This window comes from Miniopterus schreibersii (assembly GCF_964146895.1).
Source record: "Miniopterus schreibersii genome assembly, chromosome: 10".
Lineage (NCBI taxonomy): Eukaryota > Metazoa > Chordata > Mammalia > Chiroptera > Miniopteridae > Miniopterus > Miniopterus schreibersii.
Genome location: NC_138110.1, coordinates 64,677,744 through 64,696,692, shown reverse-complemented (window position 1 = coordinate 64,696,692; position 18,949 = coordinate 64,677,744). Strand labels below are relative to the sequence as shown.

The 18,949-nt window shown below is 44.0% G+C and overlaps 1 protein-coding gene across 2 annotated transcripts in view; it reads left to right on the top strand.

Moving 5' to 3' along the window:
* The window catches only part of DNAAF9 (dynein axonemal assembly factor 9), a 115,908-nt gene that overhangs the window by 55,865 nt on the left and 41,094 nt on the right, over positions 1-18,949 (top strand). Inside the window, exons 13-20 of one of the 2 annotated variants that reach the window (XM_081148727.1) lie at positions 932-1,016; positions 2,441-2,517; positions 4,225-4,269; positions 4,647-4,692; positions 7,398-7,509; positions 8,234-8,304; positions 9,251-9,301; positions 10,107-10,194. In XM_081148727.1, coding sequence (XP_081004853.1) covers positions 932-1,016; positions 2,441-2,517; positions 4,225-4,269; positions 4,647-4,692; positions 7,398-7,509; positions 8,234-8,304; positions 9,251-9,301; positions 10,107-10,194 — 575 coding nt within the window. Of the gene's footprint in view, positions 1-928; positions 1,017-2,440; positions 2,518-4,224; positions 4,270-4,646; positions 4,693-7,397; positions 7,510-8,233; positions 8,305-9,250; positions 9,302-10,106; positions 10,195-18,949 lie in introns of both variants that reach the window. The other variant, XM_081148726.1, reaches the window with a different exon arrangement.

Below are 18,949 nucleotides of genomic sequence, written 5' to 3'. Positions count from 1 at the left end.
GCCAGTCATCTCCCTTGCCTTTCAGGGCCTCATGGATGAGCCTCTTTCTCTGTAATTATCCTAATGAGATTCTGGTTCTCCTTCCCCTAAAGCAGTGGCTCTCGACCAAGGGCAATTTAACCATACCACTCCCACCAGTCACCTGCCCCATCAGGATGTTTGCAGTGTCTGGAGAATTATCTGTCCCAAAATGCTAAGATTGAGAAAACCTGCCCTAAAGGCAGCCAGACTTAAATTTTTTAGGGACCTTGGTGGCAATCCCAGTCTGGCAAAGAAAAAACCTTCTTATAATGACTTTGGGAAGTGAGAAGTCAGAGAGAAAGAGCAAGATTGGTGAGGGGGTGCTTTAGGAGTGGACTGTTCCCCCTCAGAAGCATTCTGTAGTCTCTAGAACAGGTAAGCTGCTTAGAAAGTGGTCTGCAATTGTTAATTTGAATTTAAGTGGAGCCCATCTTCTCCCCAGAGCAATCTCTCTTGCCCCCTGAGGTCTCCCACCCTGAGGTTGCGGTAGCAGACAGCCTTTAGCATTCCTGGGGAGATGACATGAAGGTGTGGTGCAGTTGATTCCTGGAAAAGCAGCAAGCCTGTATCACCACACTGAAGGGATTCAGGGTTCTTGAGTAGCTGCCCCTGCATGTGGAGAGGTCAGGGAGCCCACATACTTTTCTTCTGTTGGATTACAAACAGGGAAGGTTAGTGTTTTGAGCAGAATTAAGGAGAGCTGACTTTTCTTATCCTGATTTAACAGAGAAAAGTATAAATCAGATGGGGCACGTGGCTTTTAAAAGGTTTAGAAATCAGTGAGTTCCAGCTCTTCACTTCTTATTCTGTTTAAAAATCAGTCCCTCAGGAAATGTCATTTTTGCACATGCAGCTTTTGATGAAACCTTGTAATGCTGTAGTTAACCCATATTTTTTGTTTTAAAAGTAGGCTCTTGTCCCAGGTATATGCTGCTGTGATTGAGGCTGTTTTGGCTGGCATTGCATGTTATGCTAAAACTTCCAGTCTAACAAAGGTAATTAAAATACCATGTTTCTTTTTCCTTAGAAGTTATTTTAATGTAAAACTTCCTATCCATCTGGATGGGGTTGTTTTCTTTGTTTTGTTTTTGGACACTTTGTAGTACTCAGTTTTGTGTGAGCTTGGGCCTCCGTGGAGCTTGCCATGGACAGAGACACTTTTATTTTTAATCCTCACCAAGGATATTTTTTCTGTTGCTTTTCAGAGAGAGTGGAAGGGAGAGAGAGAGAGAAATATCTGAGTGAGAGAGACACATCAATTGGTTGCCTCCCCCATGCGCCCACAACTGAGGTACATGCCCTTGGCTGGAATCAAACCTGAGACCCTTCAGTCCACAGGCCGACGCTCTAACCACTGAGCCAAACCAGCCAGGGCCAGAGACACTTTTAAAGCGCTGAGCTTGTGCTGCCTGCACTGCCTATGACCAAGCTGCCCTTATCTTATGAATGACAACTAATCAGCAACTTCTTTGTAGATATCTGATTGTGTTAAAGAAAAATCATTCTATAGTATATTATTTTACTTAATAGTTTTTTAAAGGCTTTTAAAAGTTAAAAAATATATATGTAGCTTATTCTACAGTGAATTTTAATAAAATTTGGTAAGTTTGTTTTGAGCTACATAGTTTGATTTCCTATAATTCAGCATTTTTTTAAAAAGGAAACAACTAAAGATTAGAAAATCCAACTTGCCTTTCCTAGACAAGCACGTGTCCTCATTCTCTGACCTAAGTTATCTTCCTTGCTGTTTTGTGGTTAACCTGCCCTGCTGAGTTGGATTCCTATATCTGACCCAGTAAGGAGATGAGAAGAGTCGGCTTGATGCCTCCCAATGCCAGTAGGACCTTTCCTGAAGGAAGCCATTTGACATTGGAAAGGTTAGGTATGATGTAGATAGCAGAGAGACTGTAGCATAGTCAACAGCTCCTTGCCGTCTCCCCTCCTCAGTCAGCTTGAATCCCTGCTACCAACTTGGGTTCGGTTTAGACCTCAGTTCTCACACCTTTGTGTTTTAACTGATCTTTTGTAACTCAAGGTATCTGAATATTCTTAGCATTGGGCAGAATCTCCGAGAGCAGGAGTCCCTCCCCAGGGCCAGGGGAGAGGGGAAGAAACGCTCACATTTCCAGACCTCACAATAGCACCATCCCAGCTGGTTACAGCTCCTTGGCAGATCACGTTCCAGTGCCCACCTGCCTGAATGAAGTGTGTCCTGTGAACCCAGCCTGGAAAAAGCAGGCACCTGTTTCCCTTAACATGATGTTTCACTTTAATCTATTGATGTATACAAAGTAGTCACATAGAGGGGAGGAGTACAGCATTCTCCTGGCCAAATGTTAGAAGGGCTCTTTCTGTCAGTGACGTGTATGCTTTCCTGCTGTGAAAGCTAATTGTTTCTGGTTTGTTATTTGTTTTATAGGCCAAGGAGGTAGCTGAGCAGACCATGGGATCTGAGTTAGATTCCTTTGAGTTGGTGCAGTTTAAGGCAGCCCTACGGTAAGCAACGGCTGATATTTTCTCTAAGGAATTTTTTTAATGTCTGTTTTGTAAAGACCCTTTTCTCCCTTGTCATTGATATTCCACTTCCCACTGAGAAATGTTCCAATAAAATTAATCTAATATATGAAGGAGAATCATTCATGATCAGGGCTTTGAGGGGCCAAGGAGCCAAAGATGGAGGAACTGTATGAGAAAGCCGTGTCCTGACACTAGAATAGGGAGCAGATCAATACTGGAAATGTTGGAGACATTACAAACTTAGTTTAGAGGTTAGAAAGGTGAAGCTGGGAACATGAGTGGTGAGGTATGTTAGGGTCAGGGGTCCTGGGCATGTGAAGACAGTCAGTCACTGCTTAGAAAAGACTTGCCCTGGGCTTTATCTGCCTCTCAGATGTAGAAACCTCTCAGATGTATCAGCCTGGCTGTGTCTCAGGATTTAGACACTGGGAATTTGGCTTCCTTGGCAGTCTTCACACGTCTTCCGGCACATCACAGTGGATCTGTGTGTGGTCCAGTCCACTTAACCCACTGTCCTATATGAGGACCACCTAGGTGCACTTTAAAAAAGGAGTCAAAAGACACCAATATTGGGGAGTTGCTTTAAGAACACTTCTGTTACATGTCCTGTGGTGCCTTAGCTCCATGCCTCACATTTTTTTACATCTGCAGTCCTGGATAGTGAAAAGGAGCACTTAGAAAGATAAGTCAGTCAATTGATCTGGCAAGAAAAATTCTATTTGTGCACCTCCAGTACTGGAGGAAAGAGCCAGATCTCTTTTGTGCAAGGTTTTAGGCTCACTTCAGGTCTCCTTTTCTCTGAGTCTTCTGGGTCTTGTAACTCTGGCCATGAGAGGGAATGGAGAGAGGAAGTTTGTTCCCTGAAGGCCTTGCACTGCTGGGCTGTCTTTTCCTGATGACCTAAGTCTGAGGAAGCTCCTTTGCTTTCTAGCTGTGTGACCTTGGTCAAGATAGGGAGTGCTCTGTGCGTCTGTTTCCTCATCTTCTCATCTTGTAGAGAGAGCAGGCATATAAATGTAAGCTGCTGTCACAGTGGGGTCCTGTCTGTACCATCAATAAGGCTGACATAGTCATTCCACTCCTCCTCTCCTCCGGACCCTGCCTAAGTCACTCAGCCTTTCCAGGGCAGGCCGCCTCTCAATCCCAGGGCCTGGGTATACCACTCTAGCTGGGGGAAAGAACAAAGAGAGATCACCAGGCATTGGGAGGAGAGTTTTCCAGGGCCAGTCCTCCTAGAGCCCCACTCCCTTATCTCCACAACGTCTCTTCACCGAGTACCCTCAAACTGCATCAGGTTAACAAATCGTCTCCCGAGAGGAACGTGGGACCTGGCCCCTGCTCAGACACCAAGCAGGAATGGCAGCTTGACCTAGAAGTGGTAAAGGAGGAGGAAGGTCAGGACAGTGTGTCAGGCTGTGGGGCAGTAGGCCCAGGGCCAGTAGAGGGCAACAGTCTGCAGTGGGCAACAGTCCTGTCACATGGTTCTCTCCTGCTTTGTCCAAGACAGCCCTGAGAATCTGCACAGAGGCAGGGCCATGACTAGAGTTAGATGGTGCCTCCACACTTGGCAAGTGTGCTGTGAGGGCCCTGCACAATGCACTGCAGCAGCAGATGTCTGGGGAGTGCACCAGCCAGGGGTCAGCAAGAGCCTACTGACTTTGATTTTGTTTTGTTTTGGGTCTACAGCTCTAAGATGACTTTTCATATACATGCTGTGAATAATCAGGGAAGGTAAGTATATGTCTGTGGTGTATCCTCATTTGGGCAAGTTTTAGAAGCAAAAAGAGAAGAGAAGCTACCTTGTAACTGCTGGTGTAGGTTGTCTTCATACAGTTCCACACCTGGCAGTGGCATCACTCCAGTTTTGGGCCCGGGGCTGGCTGTGGTCAGCTGAGACCCTGTACGCTGAGTGCTTCCTACTGAAACACTGAGGGGTGGACGCAGGGAATGGGCCCATTTTTCTCCAAGTCGCCTACTTTCTAATTCTGCATACATGTAACCCAGTGTTTTGAAAATCCCTGAGAAAAATCTGGGTCTACAGGTTGCTACCAAGTTGAAAGAAAGAGCATTGTAAATGTTGACTGTACCTCCCATCTTTCCTTTTCTAGAATCGTGCCTCTGGACAGTGAAGATAGCTTATACTTTGTGAAGACGGTAAGCAGAGCTCTGTGACAGGTCAGCTACAGGGAATGGCCTGTATAGGACATCTACAAGGGGTGAGGTAGAAGTGGGTGGGAGTCTTGGCAGCCCATCCTTTACCTGCGGAAACTGGTATTCTCAGAACTGTTCCACCTGCAGCATTTGTGAGTCTGTGCTTTCTGAGGGTGCCCAGGCACCTGTGCCAAGCCCGCCATGTCCACACTCCCTTGCCTAGGTTCCCTCTGGTCCAGAGTCTTAGCTGGGGGCTAGAGAGACCCCCCTCTTCCTCATGTGGAAATGAGAGCTGAGAACAAACCTGCCTCAACACAGGTCGACACGTTTTCAGTGGCTTCTAACTGTTCCAAGGCCTGTGTTGATGCCCTTAACAGGGGCCTGTGAAAATAAGTAAGAACAAACAAAAAACCAGGGGCCTGATATTGGTCCCCAGCTGGGCTGCCATGGCCTAGGGGATCCAAAGTTTCTGGACCAGTTGCTCCCAGCCACAAACTGAGTCCTCCCTTAACCCCAGTGCATCTTGATGAGAAGACAGGCAAGTAATGCATGAGAGGATGGTGGACATCCAGCGAAGATTCTGGTTCTGGATGTATGGGCACAAGTTATACCTTGAGTCTCTTTTGCGGCTACTGCCTGAACCTTAATTCCAGTGAGCTTTTGGTCACTGAGAACTAAGCGGGCAGCTGTGGATGACTTGGTCCAGATGCATGCCCGTCACCATCACCAGTGGAAACGCAATAGTGTTATCAACAGAGAGTAGTACAACAAGGGTGGTTTTGAAGGTTGTGAGTAATTTCTGATTTTGTACCTGCTTCCTGTCTGTCAGCACCTTTGTTTCAGTACTCTTTTAGAACTAATTGAGACTTTTCCAATATGCTGGGAAATGCTTTCTGATATTTGGGCGATAGTATTTTATCTCCTTGCTAGACTTTAAACTCCCTGACTTCTCTCATAAGACCTGTGCAGTGCTCTGGAAGGTGCTTTGCACAGAAGTAGGCAATTAGAAGTCCAGTAGGATCATACTGTTATGTTAAGAATGCTTTCAGCAGCAGCTAATGAGATAGGAAAGAAGGGATGGGACGTTGGTGCTTTCTGTCCAAATCCTGTCCTCCCTTCCAGGCCAGAAGGAAGCTCTGCATCCTTTCCAAACTTTCCTATTGATTTTTTCCTTCAAGTACTGTATTCCTGTATTACTTACAGTTTCTACTACATATATCAGGCATAATTCTGTATTAATATATGATGACTCTTGTATAAGAATGCTCTTGTCTCTCTAACTATATATTTCCTGAAGATAGGGACCATGTTTTATTTTAAAATCTAGCCATTCCCATTCCTTCAAGACCCCTAGGTCTTTTGTCTCTGTTCTGAGGGTGGAACAGGGGTCCCAGGCTAGCACAACAATGTGTGAAAAGGGACCCTAGCTTCAGGAGCTCTGCACCTGGCCATTCAGCAATGTCAGGCTGAGAGGGCTGTTTACCCCATGTCCCTCACCAGATTGTAATGGTCATCCCAGACCCTGGCTCATATCATTTTCTGCTTTTCTGCTAGATTCCCCCCAGAATTGCTCCATTTTCACTAGTTTTAATTGGTAATTCAGGGCTTTCTTACCAGCCATTCAGGAGCTCTCTCTGAGTTGCTCCAGGTTTTTCTTTTCCAGCCTACTGAAGCCTCTATTTTTATTTGTCTTGCCATAAAAGCTTGAATAGCTTTCTTTTTATTTTCTTGGTACTGAAGGTAGCATTTGCAGGTGTTCACATGTACCCCAAAATATCCATGAAGACATGTGCAACTACCAAACAAATGAACACCTTTTCAGACTTGTTCAGAACTTTAACTTACACCAGAGAAGGAGTTGGTAAAGGTATAGCTGTGTTGGGATGTTATGAGCTTGTGAGTGTACATAAGCCTACAAGAAACACTTTCCGCCCGGCCGGGCATGGCTCAGCGGTTAAGCTTCGACCTAGGATCCAGGCGATCGGGGTTTGATTCCCAGTCAGGGCACATGCCCGGGTTGTGGGCTTGATCAATGACTCTCTCATCATTGATATTTCTCTCTCTCTCCTTCTCCTTTCCTCTTTCTGAAATCAATAAAGATATATTTAAAAAAGAAACAAAAAAAAAAGAAACACTTCCACTCTAAAAGGCTGGGGACTAGTCACAGTTAAGAAGGAAGGCTGTTATTTTGCCTCTTAGGGAGAATAAGCAATATGAGGGAATTTATAGAAACTTAAAGATACTCTTCTAGCCCAAGTGTGTCTCTGATCAAGAAGCAATTGGACCCCAGCCAGTTTGCTCAGTGGTTAGTGCATCAGCCCATGGACTGAAGGGTCTGGGTCCTGGGTTGCAGGTTCGATCCCCCGCCCCGGTCAGGGCGCGTGTAGGAGGCAACCAATCAATGTGTCTCTCTTGCATCGATGTTTCCCCCCCCCCCCTTACTCTCTCTGAAAAGCAATGGAAACAGTATCTCCAGGGAGGATTAAAAGAAAAAGCAGCAGCAACTGCAGGGAAGCCTGTGTTTTAAGTCATCTCCTCCTCCCAGTTCTGAGATGTATTTCCAAATAACTTGAGTTTTCCTTAGAATCTCTCCAGTTTTCTTTTGAAATGTACCTGGAAGCAGTATTTTGTGGTCTATTTCTTCTGGGTCTCTCCATGAAGGTGTAAGACTGACAGCTGGTCTGACTCCGTTTTCTAATTTGATACAGGCTTGTATGACTGTCTATGACATTCCTGACTTGCTGGGCGGAAGGGGAAGCTTAGGGTCTGTGGTCTTCTCAGAATCATTTTTGACATCTCAGATCTTGGTTAAAGAAAATGGTAAGTGTATATGGTCCCTGGAAAGCAGAGCTTGAACCTTTTGGCCAGGGAGATGGGAGGGGGGCAAAATAAACCATAAACAAAGTCAAAAGACCAGCAATAAACTGGTGAAAATACTAGAATATTTATGATAAACAAAGGGTATATATCCTAACTTGTGAAGCACTCTTACAAATTAATAGGAAAAAGACAAGCTACCCAATGGTAGGTAGGCAAAACATGTGAATGGAAAATCACAGAAATGGAAAATCAAACAGTTATCTATACATAACATACGTGTTATCTTCACATGTACATACATGTGAACACGTACAGTCTTACTATAGTCAAGGAGAAGCAGTTTGAAACATTACCCACTTTGTTGGCAAAAAATTCTAGAGAATGATAGTATCCAGTGCTGGTAGGATGAGCCTGATCGTGTTCTGTTTGATTTTTAATGTGTGCACACCTGTACCACCTGGGTAAAAATTTAAAAGTGTAGATAAAAAGGACTAATTCCCAGAATTCTTCATTTAAATGTGTGTGTATTTGTTGTAAACAGTGATAGAGTTAATCACACGGGGGACTTCTCCTTAGCCTCCGTGCCGCCATGAGGAAGCTTTCATTTCCGGAGGGCATCACACTCCCTGCACCCCAAGAAGGGGAGGGGTGTGGCTGCCTGGGGCCCGCGGGGCGCGGGGCTCAGGTGCCGGTGGTAACCTGCATGTCTGTGGTCTTCCTGCAGATGGCACTGTGAACACAGAAACCAGCTCCATAGTCCTGACCGCAGCCATTCCCCGATTCTGCTCCTGGCTGGTTAGTGTCATTCATCAGGTGAAGGGGACACAAATGGGGGAGCAGTCGAGAGAGCATTTGAGGAAGAGCCTTTCCTTGGGTCCCTGGTAAATTGTCAGATCCTGAACTAGCTGCTGTTCAGGAATGGAAGTTTTTATTTCAGTTTTCTGTTTATATAATCAAATCTAGTTTAACTCTCATAACCCTGGAAAAGTTCTAAAAGAAAGGAACTGAGTTATCTGGGTCCCTATTAAATTTGGGAAAGGAAGAAATTAACACCCCCATTTTACAGATGAGGAGACTTAGAAATTGACCAGCCTATCTAGGGCCACACACAGATAGTGAGGAGTGGATTATGTGGCTCCCTTCTGTGGTCAGAATGGGTGTTCCTGAGTTTGTATAGCAGGGTGTCTCTATGTGTGGAAAGGTCCCATTTTCATCAGTGGGACTTGCTCTAAAACTCTGGTGCCTTGGGACACAAAGTATGACAGCAGTAAGTCTGGTAATGATCTGAATATCCATTTTAGAAGCTCTTTATATCCTGTTTGTACAATTCTGGAAACATGGGTAGAGAAGAGCAGGAGTTATCCTCAGTACGAACATGTTTAAGTGAGAACATGCTCAGAGTGTTTTAATAATGTCCTCTTTCCTTCGTCCCTAATATTAGTTGTTTTCCTCTGAAGTGAAGTGTATGTGGAGACTAACATACCCTCTCCACGTATCATAGGCTCATTTAGCTGAACCTCAGTCCCAGTGAGAGAGCCCCTCACAGGCTTGGGCTCTGAGCTTTGATGACCACAGTCTACTCTGCCAGTGGTCAGGACCTGAGAGACTGGATTTGATGGAGGGACTGTCCAGTCAGTCTCCTGGAACTGTAGGAACCCACGGGTGGAGTGGGGGGTGGGGGGCACCTAGCAGAGTCTTGCCTTTGAAGTAGTAAGTGAAACTATACTCCTTTCGGACACAGGTAGAAGATAATGAAGTAAAATTGTCTGAGAAAACCCAGCAAGCAGTGAAGGTAAGTAGCCTTCTTATTCTTAATGTTAACACTGTATCAAAATGAAATGTAAACAGTTTCTATAAAGATAATTTAAAATGTCTCATTTGAGGGCTAATCTAAAGGATCTATACCTCTTTGTCTCAATTCCTGTTCACATTCTTTCCCTTCCCAGCAGAGCTCTAGAAGTAACCACTTACGGGTACACAATTAGAAGGATTCTTTCTGCCATTTAGACCTTGCAGTGTTTGTTTGTTTGTTTGCTTGCTTGTTTTTAATCTTCCAGTACTATTAAAAGCAGATCTCGGTTGGGTGTCATCTCATGCACCGAAAGGTTGCTGGTTTGATTTCCAGTCAGGGTACATGCCCTGGTTGCAGGTTCGATCCCCAGTTGGGGGTGTGCAGGAAGCAGCTAATCAATGTTTCGCTCTCTGTGTCCCTCTCCATTCCTCTTTCTCTAAAACTCAATTTAAAAATCTTAAAAAAGAAGCAGATCTCAGATTGGCCTAGACATACAGAGTTAAGAGGTCAAAGCTTTAGGCCAAGAGCTGCCTCCAGTAGGTATAAATCCATTGGAACATGAGCAGGCACTGCAAGCTTTGGTGCCTAGACTCAGAGAGGACCTTACATTATTTTTCTCAGCACAAGTCAAAGGATTCCAGTAGCATGACAAAGATCCTGTCAATGCCAAAGATGGTGGAAAAAAGTTGAGTTTATCTGAGGCTGACTCGGCAGCTTTTGTAGACAAACTTAGGCAAGAGTTTTGATTCTGTGAATGTTTATGCTATGAATCACCTGTTCCTTGTGTGTGTTTGTTTTTTTAAAGGAGGATGATTGTTTCCTGGGCACTTTTCTAACAGGAGGAGAAGGAGCATATCTTTATTCCAGCAATGTAGAATCCTGGCCTGAGGAAGGTGAGCTGTGTCTTGGTACCTGTTTTGCAGGTACTGGCATGGGTGTTGTAATTAATAGTATATCTGATATTTGAAAAGACTTGTTGGTGTAGAAGTGTCTTCTTACAGCTTTTCTCCTTTGATCCACCCATTTTGCAGATGAAGAAACTTGTGGTAGGAAGGGCTGGCCCCAGAACTGCACCTGGTCCTCTTATTCCTGGCTGAGGATTACTCTCAGAATGGGCTAGAGCAGCAACATGTCCAGAAATAGAATCTGTAGACCTAAACAAAATCTGAATTAGTTTTCTATTGCTGTGTAACAAATTACCACAAATTTAATACCTTAAAACAACACATTTATTATCTCACAATTCCATAGGTCAGAAGTCTAGGCAAACTTGGCTAGATCCATATTTAGGGTCTCATAAGGCTGAAGTCAAGATATTGGCCAGACTAGTCTATAGGAGGTGCTGGGGAAGAACCTGAGCCCAAATTCATCCAGATTACTGGCAGATTCCAGTTTCTTTGGGCTGTAGGATTGAGGTTCTATTTTATCATTGGCTGTGAGCCAGGACCACTCATAGCTCCTCCTCCCCAAGGTCCTTGCCCTGTGACTTCTCCATCTTAGAGAACCTCCCTTGGGTTGTTGAATTTCTCATACTTTCATCTCTCTGCATTTCTCTTCTGCTACCAGCCAGAATGGAAGGTAAAAAGGAGTCACCAGTCCAAGGCAGCTTTGTAATCCAGCTGGGCATACTCCAGTTCCTGGATTTGTTTTCAAGGTCTGGGAATAGTCCTCCAGGACTTTTAACTCTGCCTTCTGGGCTCTTGGTTCCACTCTCTAAATTCTTAGCTTTGCCCTCTGGGCTAGAGGCTACACCTCTGTCATCCTTCCTTTTTCATGAAGATGGCATTTAGTATCTGAGTGGTTTTATGACCCTGCTTCTTACCAGTAGAATTTTGGTGATCTGTCGCATTTCATACTCTCTCTGTATCTTTCAGTCCAAGCTGGCAGTGTTTCTGCTTATATAAGATTCTCAAGAACCTTGGTGACCTTGAATGGATTTCATGGGGATTCATGCTTCTTTTTGGTTTCCTCAAAGTAACAGTTTTTAATGAGTTCTGTTCTTTCTCTGTTAGATATAGCCATTTTGTGGAGGAAGAGCTGTGACTCCACAAATTTCTCAACCTCCATTAAGCAAATCCTCTTTCTCGGTAATTTGTTCTTGACAATAATTCTGTCTGGTGTCAGATTCCTCTGCCTGTCCTCAGATCGCTGGTTCAGCTCCTGCTCCTCCATCCACCTAGAAGACAAAGCACAGGGAGTTCTGGTGCTCCAGAAAACACTGGGGTAGTAAGGAATAGCATGTGTTACTGTGCCTTTGCTGCAGCCTCTGTATTTCTGCCTCTCCGATCCTGCTGCAGAAGACAGGAGAGTCTAGGACATTTATTAATGGCAGGGAGTATGTGACAGTGCCGCCAGCTTGGGGTGAGATTGCACAGTATTTTCAAGGCAGGTTGTGGACACAACACAGAGGTGTTTGTGCTTTGTTATAGTTGAGCCAATGATAATATTTAGCAAGGGTATTTGCCAAATTAGTTTGTACATTCTTAGCAAACGGCCTTGTTACAAAAATAATCTTACATTGTATTGAGTTATCCAGCAAGATTCGGTATATCCTGAGGTCTCTACACAAGAATAAAGGCCACAGCCAGGGGTTTCTGGAGCCTTGTTAGTCATACTCTTTTGAAAGCTTAGATTTTTTCAGACTTTCTTAGTTCCTGAGGGAAATGTAGTTTAAATTAGAAGATGGTTTCATGAGGAAAATTCAGTAGGAGCAGAGAACTTAAACAGGAGTCTCCTGGCTGTGTGGTAATTCAGGTCAGTGTTGTAAGGCTTGAAGTTTATACCAGTTGGGGGCTCTCTAAGGAAAAATAACAAAATGGTTAGGGGCTCTTCTCAGGGTCTTGGACGGGGGCTTGGGCAGGTGAGAGGTCCTGAAGCTTAAGTGTCATTAGTGTCTTGACAAATCTGCCTCTACTTGAGACTGCAGTGAGTTTGTAATTTATCTGTTTCGTCTTCTGAAGGCCCTTAAAAGGCTCTTCAGCATGCACTGTCTTTATTCACTGTTACATCCTGAGCCCCATAGAAGGTGAAAACTTGCCTGAGGTTGGGTAGTTTAGGTCTAATTCCCTTCCTTTGAAATGCTTCCAGCTCTGGGACCTTTTCCCTTCCCCCATTAGTGACTTCTATCACGAGACTTCTTGTGATTCAGCTTCCTGTTCATTCATGTCCTTCATGTGCCCTTCTCATCCCTACCCTGCTGACCTTGGTCAGGCAGGCTGCCCAGTATCTAATCCTCAGGAGCCCACTTTGGAAGTTTACAACATTTGCCTATATCCCTAAACAGTGCCTTGTTTTTCAGTGTAATACAGATAGAATCATACACTATGTGTTCTGTAACTTGCTTTTTCCCCCTCAATATTCTGTTCCTAAGATTTGTTCAGATTGTGTATGTAGCCATATAGTTCATTCACTGTCATGGCTCCATGGGATTTTTTGTATGAAAATGTGCTATTTGTCCTTTTGGCTCTTGACAGACATTTGTGTGTTTTTATAGGTTTTTGCTCTTGGAGACAGCACTGTCATGAGCATTCTTGTTCCTGTCTCCTGGTGCACATGGCACTAGGAAGATGCCTTACAGCCTGTATTTCTTGCTGTATTGTTAAAGAACAAAATCCAACTGAGTAAATATAAAGACCTTCTTGGCTTTATTAAGTAATTCATGAATTGGGTAGCATTCCATCTAGCAACTATAAGCACACTCTGATGAGTTAAAAAGAGTGGATTATTTTAAGCAGACACCTTTCCTTAGCAGAAGGTCTTATCAGGCAGATTACCTCACTGGTGTTGATCAGAAATTCCAGACTGGTTTAAAATTCCACTCCTGGGAGAGGCTGAAACTACTGTTAGCTTAGTTATTAAGTTATGGTTTGGTGACTCCATTTGGGTTTGTTGTTCCTTTTTAAAAGCATGTAAAAACATAATTGTCATTTGTTGTCTCAGTCCCCTGATTTTCCTGTTGCATTTCTGGCTAGTTGCACCAACCAGCATTGAAATCTCTGCCTAGCTGGTATGTTGGCCTTCCCTGAATGTTTGCCACTTTGATTGCTATCATTTTTTACATCCCTAGTATAGAATTTTCTGTGCTTTGCCCAAATAAAGTCAACCCTTCCAGGAGGCCTGCCCTTCTCCCTCATAAGACTGCAGAGCTGGAGGGGTAATCATATGAATAGCCCCACACTAAACCACCAGAGATGTCCACTGTTCTTACCAAACTTCTGTAGCATTTCTCAAATAATGCTTCTCAATTTTATTGGACAACTTCAGTCTATTTCCTAGTCCTTAAATAGTTGTGCAGTTTTGTTGCTGCTTCCTGGGGAGAGGATTTGCCCAAGTCCTCACAGCCATTTCAGATGCCCCACTCCTTGGGACATTTGAAAGATATTTTCAACTTGGTAAGGACTTCTAGGTTGACAGTTTCTGTGCTTTAAAGATGTTGCTCCACTCTACTTTTTGTTTGCATTATTTCTGAGCAGAAATCTGCCGTCCTTATCTTTGTTCCTTTCTGCATAAAGTTGTTGTTGGTTTTTTTTCACTCCAGATTTTCTTTCTTCTGTCACAGATTTTAAGCAACTTGATTTTTATGTGGGATGGTTTTGGTGTGGTTTTCTTCATGCTGCTTGTGCTTGGAATTCATTTAGCTTCTTGATTGATAGATTTATAGTTTTCTCACATGTGGAAGTTTTTTGGCCATTATTTCTTTAGTTGTTCCCCTCCCCTTCAAATATATGTAACTGGGAGCCCAGTTACATATATTTGGCTGAAGTTGTCCAACAGCTCCCTGATTATTTTCAATAATTTTTCTCTGTGTTTTAGTTTGCATAGTTTCTTTTTTTATGTATTTTAACTTACTAACCTTGTCCTTTGTTGTTATGTTTGCTTTTTTGGTTTTTTTTTTGTTTTTTTAAATCCTCACCTGGGAATACTCTTTCCATTGCTTTTCGGATAGAAGGGAGGGAGAGAGAGAAACATCGATGAGAGAGAGACACATCAATTGGTTGCCTGCCCCCAAGCACCCCTACTGGGGTTGGGGATCGAGCCTACAACCAAGGTACATGCCCTTGGCCAGAATCGAACCCAGGACCCTTTAGTTCGCAGGCCGAAGCTCTAGCCACTGAACCATACCGGTTAGGGCTGTTGTTATGTTTGTTAAATTAACATTTGTAAAGTGAAGCACAGGGTGCTAGATGGTGAGCCAAGTTCAACAACAGACCAAGAAAGAAATTGAAGTAGAGAAGTTTAATACAGTACTCACAGGTCCTAGGGGAAGTACATGGCATGCCTTGAGGGGGCCACACAGGGAGGGCTAGGCAGGGTGCAGGCAGAGAGAGAGAGGGGCAGGACCTCAGGCACATGCCTTTATTAGGGTCCATGGATGGAGTGTTTTGAGATTCCCAGGCTAAGGCCAGATTTGTCAATTCAAATTAAAAAGAGTAGTAAGTTTTTAGTAAGTTCCGCAGGGGTCTTATCTAAGGGGCGCACAGGAGGAGGCACTAGGAGGGGGGAAGACTTTTGATCACTAGAACTGTTGGGTAGTGCTCCGGAGAAGGCAGTTTCACACCTTGCTTTATAGATTACAATCAAAGGAGGAATCCTAAATGGGTTATATGAAATCCATTGGTGATAGATTAGGGAGGCCCAAGAAAGCAAAGGGTGGGGGACCTCTGGGATTGGATAAAAAGTAAAATGATAAACACACTTCTTTTACATAGGTGGGTGCAGGATAGTTAACAGTCAACAGTAATGCTTAGCTCTGTGCTTTTTGATAGCCCTGAAAAAGGGGAAATTGCTTTGTTTTGCAAAGGCATGTTAATCAGGTATGTTATCTCATATGCAAAAAGATAACAGGCTAGTTAAGTGAAGATTTTCCTTTGTTAGGGAAAAATACTGCCTCAGGACATGGCTACCAGCCACAAACTGCTTAAGTTTAGAAAGTTTTAATTTCAGACCATCCTTTGTGGTTATTTTAGGCCTCTGAGTTTGCAATGCCACCAGGCCTGCCCTGAGCTTTTCAGATTAAGTATTTAACCTCTTTTTGTCCACAGTTGTCTAATATCATTTACCTCATCCAGTGTATTTTTTCTTTTCAGACAGTGTATTTTTTTATCTCTAGAAGTTTGATTTCTATATTTTTTTACATTTTTTATGTTTCAAGTTAAGATGGTTCAGCCTTCTAGCTTCTTAAACATATGGGATACAGTTATAATTGTTTTAATATATTTTTCTTCTAGTTCTGTAATCTGGGCCTTGCCTTTAAGCTTTGTTAGGCAGGAAGCAAAGCAGCATTTAATTTAGGGTTAATTTCACCCCACTACTGAGACAACATCCTTCTCAGTACTCTATCTGATGTTCCTATGAAGTATGAGGTTTTCCACTCTATCTGGTGGGAATGGGCAGAAAGTCCAGTGCAAGGTACAGGTGGTGACTCATTATTTTACACAGCAATATCCAGTTTTTCTAGGACCATTTGTTGAAAGACTCCTTTCTCCTTTGAGTTGCCTTTGCACCTTTGTTTGATATCACTTGACCATATTTTTATTAATAGTACTCCAGGCTGTTCCTTCATTCTCCCTGTAGTGCTCTAGAGAGTTTAAGAGTATTTTCTTCCATTGGACAGAGATTGTTCAGCAGTGAGGAACAGCAGCTCTGTTCCCATTGACACGTGGGGCTGTTGACACATCCTGAGAACTCTGGCCAAGCTGAGTTTCGCCTTCCTGTGATGGGAAGACCCAGGCAATGTGCCCAGGAAGGCCCAGGCAGCACTGTCTGCTGCCTTCATTCTGCACCCTCTCATGTGTTCCCTTGTGCCCACACTAAGCTGTTGAGGGATTCTTTAAAAGAGAGTATCACCTGGCCAGGCGTGGCTCAGCGGTTGAGCGTCAACTTAGGATCCAGGCGATCAGGGTTCGATTCCCGGTCAGGGCACATGCCCGGGTTGCGGACTTGATGAATGACTCTCTCATCATTGATGTTTCTATCTCTGTCTCTCCATCTCCTTTCCTCACTCTGAAATCAATAAAGATATATTTTTTTTTAAAAAAAAGAGTATCTTCTGCCGCACTGAACATGAATGAATTATACAGGAGTGGGCACAAGTAGGTTTACAGTTGTGAGTACATGAAACAGTTTATTCTTGTACTACTTATTAACTATTGTATTGTTTTCCATATGAACAACTAAACCTACTTGTGCCCACCCTGTGCAGCTGCGTGTTGCTGTACCTATAGCCTGGTTGGTTTAAGAACAGGTGTCAAGATAAGTAAGCAAGTCACAGGACAGTCATCAGGGTTTTGTTTTCTTTTTTTTTTTTTTTAAACCATGTGTGTATATTTCACACACTGAGAATGAAAATTATTCAGCCATTACATCATAATATTTCCCCAGTAGTGATAAATGTTCGCTCTTTACACAGGTTGGACCATAAGAGAATTTTTATTTGTACAGCCAGTTGTCTGAAGGAGGAAAAGCCAAATTCTTCATTGGCACATAGTGTCTTTTTTTGTTCTGAGGGCTCCTCCTCCTCCTGTTGGACTCCTGGAAATGCAGAGGTCAAGCAAAGACAGAACCATGCTGCAGTCCCATGCTGCTTTTAGGTAGTGATGGGGAACATTCTCTCACCCGGGGTTTTCATACAGAATGGAGAAGGAATGGCAGAGCCCATCCACTTGGGGCACCAGGGATGAGACAAAGAGCCAGGAAGATCTCCTCAGGAGTTGTCTACACTGGTCACTGAGAAACCCCTGCAAAGGCACGTCCCTTCAGTACGTAATCTGACAGTCACGAATCCAGAGCAGATACCAGAGTGTTATTACAGAAAGTGGATTAGGACCTAAGAGACCAACCAGGGCACTGGCACTGGGCCACCCTATGAGTCACTTCAATCATCTCACGTGTGCTCTGAGAATAATGACAGAAGTACTGCTCCCAGAGCCAGAGGCGTAACTGCACCAGTACTAAAACCAGTTCTTGTTTACAGAGTCTCTGCCCTGGGCCAGGAGCCATAGTTGGTGCTTTTCAGCATTGCCTTGTGAATTTCTGTTTTCCTCTTTTCCATTTTGTTTTGAGACTTCAGAGTCTAGAGGGAGAAGTACTGGAGATGACCTCCCTGCTCTGCTTCTTTCCCTGTCTTTCCAGTGAGTACTTGGAATGTGCAAACTCTTAGAACTGTGCTCTTTTCTAGAAGCTTTGGGAGGATTTTGAGGTTTGTCCAAGAGAAAATTCACATTAGAGGTACACAGGTAGAGGGTAAGCCCAGAATCTGGAAGGCTGGCTCCTGGGGAGTTGGTGGAAGGGGTTGGGAGACAGCAGTGGATGGACTGCTGGGCAGAACTGTGGGCTTGTTGAGGTTGAGGAAGTAGAAAAGGCCCATGGTCAGATTAGCTACACATGGGCTTTGGAAAGAGCAAAAAGGAAGGGAAGAGTGGTGAGAGAACCTAAGGGCCCAGTGTGGAACAGTGCTGTGGCATCAGACAAACTTGTGTTTTGTACCTGGCCCCACTATCGAGTAGTTCTGTGACTTCTTGGGAAATCTCTCTAAAGTTAAGTTTCCCCATCAGTCCTATAAAAATACTTTTCTTATAATTGTTGTGAAGATGGGAAACTATAATGCATATGATATACTTGATGAATAGTAAAGTAAAATCTGTTTCCATCCCTTCCCCTGACAAAACAAAGATTCAAAGTAGATAGATCCTGTCTGGGGGATCTGCCTTGGATGTGAATGAGAAGAAATGAGGAAATTGCTGAGCAATAGGGGAAAATAGGACTGGAGGCTTTGAAGGCTTGGTGACATCAGAGGATCAGGTTTCAGGAGTGAGAGAACTAAATGGATAATGGGATGCTAATTTTAGGAAGTAGGGTCTAGAGTTGAAGATTCCACAGGTTAAGACTTTCTGGGTGCAATTTTTGCTGTGCAGTTGGGATTAAGGAACAGTGAGACCAGAACATGGCATGGGCCATCCCCTGGTCTCTCAGAAGGAATGGGAGTGTTGGCTTTTGGAAGAGAAGGCCGTGAGCCATTCAGAAGCTGTTGGAAATGTTGGGGAGTGATTAGGAGGGCAGTAGGTGTGAGCAGTGAAGGAAAGGAGGGGCTGTGTCTCTAAGGGAATGAAAATATTGTGCCAGCATGGAGGGGAATGGTCTGGGAACAGCAGCAAGGAACCTTGGTGTTGGTACAGGATGAGGCTGAGGCATGAGTAGCTGCTACTCACAAGGCCTTTAGGGTGCCCGGCCGAGCATAGCTCAGTGGTTGAGCACCGACCTAAGATCCAGGAGATCACAGTTCAATTCCCAGTCAGGGCATATGCCCGGGTTGCGGGCTTGATCCCCAGTCAAAGGTGTGCAGAAGGCAGCTGATCAATGACACTCTCTCATCATTGATGTTTCTCTCTTTCTCTCTCTCTCTCTCTCTCTCTTTCTCTTTCTCTCCCTTCCTTTCTCTGAAATCAATACAGATACACACACACACACACACACACACACACATATGTGTATATATATATTTTTTTTGAAAAGGGCCCTAGGGCAAGGCTGTATACAAAGGAGGCCAGGCTTTACTTGTTAGAGGTGGGAGGCTTATAGGGCTTGAACCCGGATGCCTTGAAGTGGGCTAGCTAGTTGCTGGCAGCTGCTGCCACAGATGGTAAGGTTGGC